Genomic DNA, 6601 nt, shown 5'->3' on the forward strand with positions numbered 1-6601 from the left:
CCACATATCCGAATTTGGTACTTTGAATTCGACCACCACAATTTTTTGTAAGAAGAAAAATAAAAGATCCATTTCAATTTAATAGTACAGGTTAATAATAATACACTAGTTAGGAACATCAATTAACAATTAAATGGATCAAAAAAAAAATAAAAAAATAATAATTATCTCCCAATAATTTTCCACTGTTATAATTGCATCAAGGAAAATCAGATAGCTGTTGGATCTTTACTTAATTTGCAAATAGCAAGTATTGATTCTGAAGATTCTTCAATTTCTTTACTGGAAACAATTTTCTGTTCAAATCTTTTCAGAGAACCGATAAGAGTTGTTGAATTTGAAGTTGTTAAGGCTACTTTTCTATCTTTCAAAGGTCTGAAAGAAATTACAGATGTTGCAACTTCTTCTTCTACTTCCATTGCTGCTGATGGTGAAGGTGAACAACCAATCTCATCATCCTAGAATAAAAAAACAATCAGAAATCAGAATTGCTGTTACAAATTAAAGTCAAAATTCAATTTCATTTTACAGATCTAAATTTAGAAAACAAACTATGTAAAATTTGGGGAAAAAAGATTCGAAGCAATAATCGAACACAGTTTAAGAGATCTGAAGATTAAATAGGAAAAGAAGAAGTACCTGATGAAAACTGAGATCTAAGTTCTCACGCATCCTCTTCAAAGGTAAAGAAACTGTTGCTCCTGCTGCAGTATTCCTTTTATCACCACCAACAGTACTAGTGCTGCTACTAAAATCTCTTTCAATACAAACTAGTCTACTACTAGATGAAGATTCATCACTATTACTAGAAGAACAGCTAGGAATCGGTGGTGGAGGCGGTGTAGATGACCATGGAACCACTTGATTATCTGCATCTTCATCATCATCATCATCATCATCATCATCAGTTTCATCAATCTCATCTTCATCGGTTTCCTCATCATCGTTTTCATCTGCATCGTGAAATTGATCATCATCATCATCATCATCGCTATCTTCTTTACGACTCTCTTCATCATCCTCATCATTTCCATTACTTTTATCACATCTCTTAACACATCTTTCACAAACTGAAATCGTATGTCCAAGTTTAGATCCTGATGCTTTCCATGGCGTTGGCGTTTGACATGAATGACAAAGTAAAACTCTTGTATGTCTAGCTACTAAGAAATTAGCACAATGAACTTTCTCATCACAATCCCAACACAAACTTGCTTGATCTGATTCACAATACATCCTCGCTGGTGCTTCACATAATTCACATTCCTTCATCATTTCTCTCTTCTCTAAATTATCCTCTTACTTACTTTACTCTTTGAAAGAAGAAAAAAGAAGAAACTGAAAAGAAAAATCCTTTATTTGTTGATTCTTTTTTTCTTCTTAAAAAAAAAATCAGTCCTTGTCTCAGTCGAAGGGCAAAAAGGTCATTTGAGACTCAGTTTTGGAAAAATATCTTGGACATAACCCACGTGGCATGAAGGTTAAGGATAAAACTGGGAATTTAGCATTTGACTTTGCTTGTAAGCCTCAGAAGTGATATTGTGGTTGTTGATTCTGGAATCCGACGTGGGATTCAGACAGTGAAGTTACGATTCGATGTTGCTGATGTGGATGAATTGAGGCCACAGTTTTAAATTTCGACCCATGTGACATTCACCTGATATTGATTTCATAATGGAAGTCTTACGTGTTCGGAATTCAACGGTGGTTGCGTGATCTTACATCCTCACCTTTTGATTTTTGATTTTTTTTTTATATGGGTCCAAATGGGTATGCAGGTACAGGTTGGCGAGATATCTCAGCCACGAATGTTAGATGCATGATGAATTCTTTGAACCCATGCTGAAGTGGGATCTGTATCTGTTCAGGATGGATCGAATGAGCGGCCACATCACACATTCCAAATGGACCCACTTTCCTAACTTGATACAAGAGAGGGACGTGTAGATTGCAAGGAGATAAACCCAGAAGTATCATGTCGGAAATCATGGGAGAAAATCTAGGAGTCGGAAATTGAAAACAAGAGAGTATTATTCCACAGTTTTTGGTATAAGCTTTAAAAAAACAAACATTCAAAAAGGATTTACGAGATTTGTATCGAAATTTCCTACCATAAGTGTGGGAACTACTGGTTGCAAAATGATGAAATGGTATTTACTTGGCAAGCTAGTTATAAGAGCAAGCATTATGGTATTATCATTCATTTCTTGACAATAATTATGATTAGTAGCAAGCTAATGGTAAGGAACAAAAACAAGTACCATGGAAAAAAGGGTACGTGGTGAGCTCATACGGAAACTCAGTATTCAGTTTTTTCCTTTTTCCGATCAACAAAACGATATAAGTTTATATAAAAGAAAAGAAAAATCACACATAGTAACATTATCTTGGGAGAATAATGGATCCAAGAGGTGTATGATAAAGCTAAAAACATAATGCGATTATTTATGGCTAATTTTTCGTCTTCGAATACTATTATTTTAAATCTAGTATTGCCGAGAACGTCAGAGGGATGAGCCCACTGCAAATTATTTTCCTTAATATCTAATATGATCTTTTGAACATCTTTCTTCTTTATCTTTACCACAAACATTCCTTGATTGCGTCATCTTCGGATGTTCCAACAAATGATATAAGGTATGATGTTTCGAATAAGATTTCCTGATATTGTTATGGCTACATATCTGTCGGTTCGGTTTTTTGCCAACCGGCCACCGAGTCAGCAAACGAACGGTTCTTGTAATTAAAACCGTCACTAAGCTGGTTAACTTTGGGTTTAATCCGACCCGAGTCGGATCTGCTCGTCCTCGATTTTTTACCTGATGGCAAAATGATAGTGTTAGAGCATTACTCGGTTAAACCCACCAAGTGTTGGTATGTCAAGGTTGGTTGTCATATTTCTGCATCAATATTCATAAGTCGCTTGATTAGATTACTAGAGTCAACTTCGTTAGGTTATACTAGGAAGTCAAAAAATGTTGAGACATACAAGTATTACTCTGAAGACCTGAAAATTCCGAAGACGTATCGACATCAACGATGAAATCATCCTTCCTCTTGAGGTTAGTAATGCTTGACTTGACTTGTTTCCATTTCTATACCATAAGCTTTCAAGTCGTTTCTGGTTGAAAACATAACATGCGAAGTTATATATATGAAACTCTAGTATAATAGTCATGATCATCAAATTATGATCAAAGTGTCAAGGAACAATATCTCAATAGTGATAAGCGCTTTATACCGGTATATTGAATTACGAAGTACAATGCTTATCTTTTGAACTTCATAATTGCGACATCAACATAGTTTTTGTAACTCGTTACTAGATTTTGTAGTGAACATGGGTCTGATTTCATATCTATAAAAACAATGTTTAATTACATGAGTTTAAGGACGTAGATGTACGAACTTGTTTCTTAGTCGAAAGGAAATTAAAAGTATTGATGGTCCAGTTTTCATTGAAGATATTTAGGTTGGACGTATCCTAAACTATATAGGGAATCAAGGTAGAACCGATTCTAACTTATGTTGGGACTCAACGTAGAACCGATCCCTACCTATATTGAGAGTAAATGTAGGACCAATCCTAACTTGTTTTACGAGTCATGGTAGAATCTGTCTCAATAGGCAAAACCAATTTCATTAACTCAAATACACTTTAGGTTTTGTGTGATTTGTAAATTGGGTATGCAAAATAGAAAATTTCAAGATGTCGACGTAATGAGTAATTTGAACTGTGCTGAAATCTTATTTCTTAATTGTTCAAAGATATTCCTTGATACTCAAGGTGAGATCCCAATCGAAATAGTAGAAAATCTTTTGGGATTTTCGAAATTCATATGTTATGTTTTACCAGCAATCAATACATATCTCTGTAAAAGATATATTAGTTAAGTTCTAGCTAATACTGAGTTGTCCATAAAGTTTTTGGTTATACAGTTGGATATTGGTTGGAATTAGACAAAACCGAATTTAGGTGCTTTATTGCATATAAATAGTGAAGTTTGTTCCTTGGTGTCCAAACTACCTTGGTCTATAACTAGTGAAGTTTGTTCTTCTTACAAACTTATCATAAGCCAAGCAAACTCCATCTTTGTAGTTTCTGGTGTAGACGACTAATAATATTCTCGTAATACTATCTTGGAGAGGAGATTAACCCAATTAGTAGAGATCTCTTATGCCCGCTAGTTTAAAGTCATCTTTGGGATCTAGAAGCGTCTACTAGTAACTTTGGTGGGAAATAAAATTGCATTGTTATTTTAGTTTCAACTATTGATATGATTTACTAACGGTTGTTAACTCTTGATTGCACCTAGTTTGATTATTCTTGGGAGCCTTCTCTTCTGACATAAGGGATTAACGTTGACTTGTGATCATCCATTGTTAATAGACTCTGTTCCGTGCATGATCGAACATAAGTCAGGATTCAATTTTGTTATTGTGCGGGTATATAAGACTATTGAAGATTTAAATATATGAAGATTTTTCTTACTAGTTTATCTTTGTGAATTGCTTCGTGCACAAACTTGATTGGCTCGGATCCGTCTAGAGCTAGTTTATCTTTTTATAGACTTGTCATTGCTAGTCGTATTTAGATATACAAGCTATCATTTGGTGGTACTCTTCAGTATTCAAATCTGGTAGTTTTGTTTGGCTCGATCTGGTTAACCTGTTTAATCCAGATCTTGGAAGGTCTAAACCCGACAACGGAGCTTAATTGATTTTAGGAAGAAAATCTTTACACTCAAAATATGTATCTCTGATTGATTTTCTAAGCTAAGAGAGTGGTTACCAGACAGATTAGTCATTTACTATTTGGAAGACGATCGAAATGGTTGAGTGCTTAAAGTCTTCGGAGAGGTTGAAGCAACTTAAGATAGTGGACTCTATATTACGATTCACATGCGTTAGACAGATTGGTTATAAGCGCATGGATACTGAGAAAACTAGGTAAATATGGGTAGTTTACTTTGTCGTGCCCTTACTTTATTTCTGCGTTATAATATTGTCTTAGTTATAACTAAATGAATAACGTTGGCGTTAATCCAACACTTGGTTTGACCCCATAGTTTGGTTCGGTTTCGAACTTACTCTATATACCAAGTGTAAATCTTATTGTCATAATTATCTTGACTATACTTCTCTGTATTAGATTACACAGGATGTTTCTTGCATAGGTTTATATCGAAAATATTTCGCTATACTTGGAATCCTCGTCATTTCAAAAAAGGTCAGGTATATTTGGATCATGATGTGTCGGAAATAACAAGTTCCACTATTCTTTTTTCATTAGCATAAAATAAAATAAAAAATGCTTCTGAAATATTTTTTGTTTGGATTGAAGTTTTGGTCTCGTATTAACTGCGAACTTTCCTCATAATTCTGAATGTTTTTGTAACTTCATTGGCAGTTTGCATAATTGGATTTTATCTTGTGTTACTTAGGTTGTATTGATTTATAGATACTACAGTGTATTATCTTTACTTGAGTGTCTATGATTTGCACTGGTGCGCGTAGATGCTCAACTGATATGGACAGGGAATTAAGAGAAATGAATGGAAAATGTATTATTATTCTTCCACATAACATCATTGAAGAGATCCTCACATATCTACCGTCTAAATCCCTTGGAATATGCAAGTGTGTTTGTAAGACTTAGAATGATTTTTTTTTTCCAGATCCCCTCTTCTATAAGAAACATGAGTCCAATTTATAACTAACCAAATATTTCAATCTTATTATCCTTTCCTTAAATAATGAATTGAATGATTCTAATGAATATATCGGGTTCAGTTGCTTTGAGAAGCTTGTCAACTTCCGGTGTCTATTTAAATCAAATCGAGAATATGTAGCATATCTCTTGCAATGGTTTACTGTGCGAGTTTGTGGTTTTATTTGTGGAATTAATTATACTCGTGAGATGCAAAAAATAAAAGTTATATGAAACTAAGCACAAATCTTAAAAAGAATAAAAATAAAAATAAATAATGATATTTAAGAGAGAGATTCTCTTTGAACTAAAAATAGAGCGATCATAAGCTTCAAGTTTGAAAGTGACAAAAAAAATGACAGTAAGACACTAAATTTATTTAGTTTTTGCACGTGCATATATTATTGTGTTGATCTTGAACAACAATCTTTTTCTCAAGTAAAACACATAATTTTTGTGAAAGATCAAAATCTCACATGTTCTCATGTGAGAAGCCTATATATTCACCTATTTAAAATATGAAAAATCAAACTTCTCTTGATAATATCTTTATGTTTTGGATAGAGTGTGTAGTTTTAGGCATGGGAAGTGTAAAATTTTCATAAAACAATGTAAATTTTAGTTTAAAAACACATGTGCTTCAAAATTAGGTTTGCAATAATTCGCAAATAATTGAAAATTATAGTTATCACTGTTAGCTTTATTTTGGTTTAACAACAAATTAAGTTTTGGTTTAGCTAATTGGATTAGTGTAATCCTAATTAGAAAGTTTATAACGTATAGATTATGCATGAAAGTTTTCTGTCATAGTCAAGGAATTGATATTTCTTTGACTAAAAGATTGTATGCATTGTTGTGTGATTGTTCTTCAACTGATGATGGCAGGTTGAA

General features: G+C 33.4%; 1 protein-coding gene across 1 annotated transcript; it reads right to left on the reverse strand.

Annotated features, from left to right (window-relative positions):
- Positions 1 to 41: 41 nt before the first annotated feature.
- Positions 42 to 1361, reverse strand: LOC113288435 (clumping factor A-like). Its single transcript, XM_026537473.1, has 2 exons — positions 640 to 1361; positions 42 to 458 (listed from the first exon to the last, which is right to left on the reverse strand). Exons 1-2 carry the CDS (start codon positions 1273 to 1275, stop codon positions 210 to 212), a joined length of 885 nt encoding a protein of 294 aa, XP_026393258.1. The 5' UTR covers positions 1276 to 1361; the 3' UTR covers positions 42 to 209.
- Positions 1362 to 6601: the final 5240 nt, after the last annotated feature.

This window comes from Papaver somniferum, chromosome 6 (assembly GCF_003573695.1).
Source record: "Papaver somniferum cultivar HN1 chromosome 6, ASM357369v1, whole genome shotgun sequence".
Taxonomy (NCBI): Eukaryota; Viridiplantae; Streptophyta; class Magnoliopsida; order Ranunculales; family Papaveraceae; genus Papaver; species Papaver somniferum.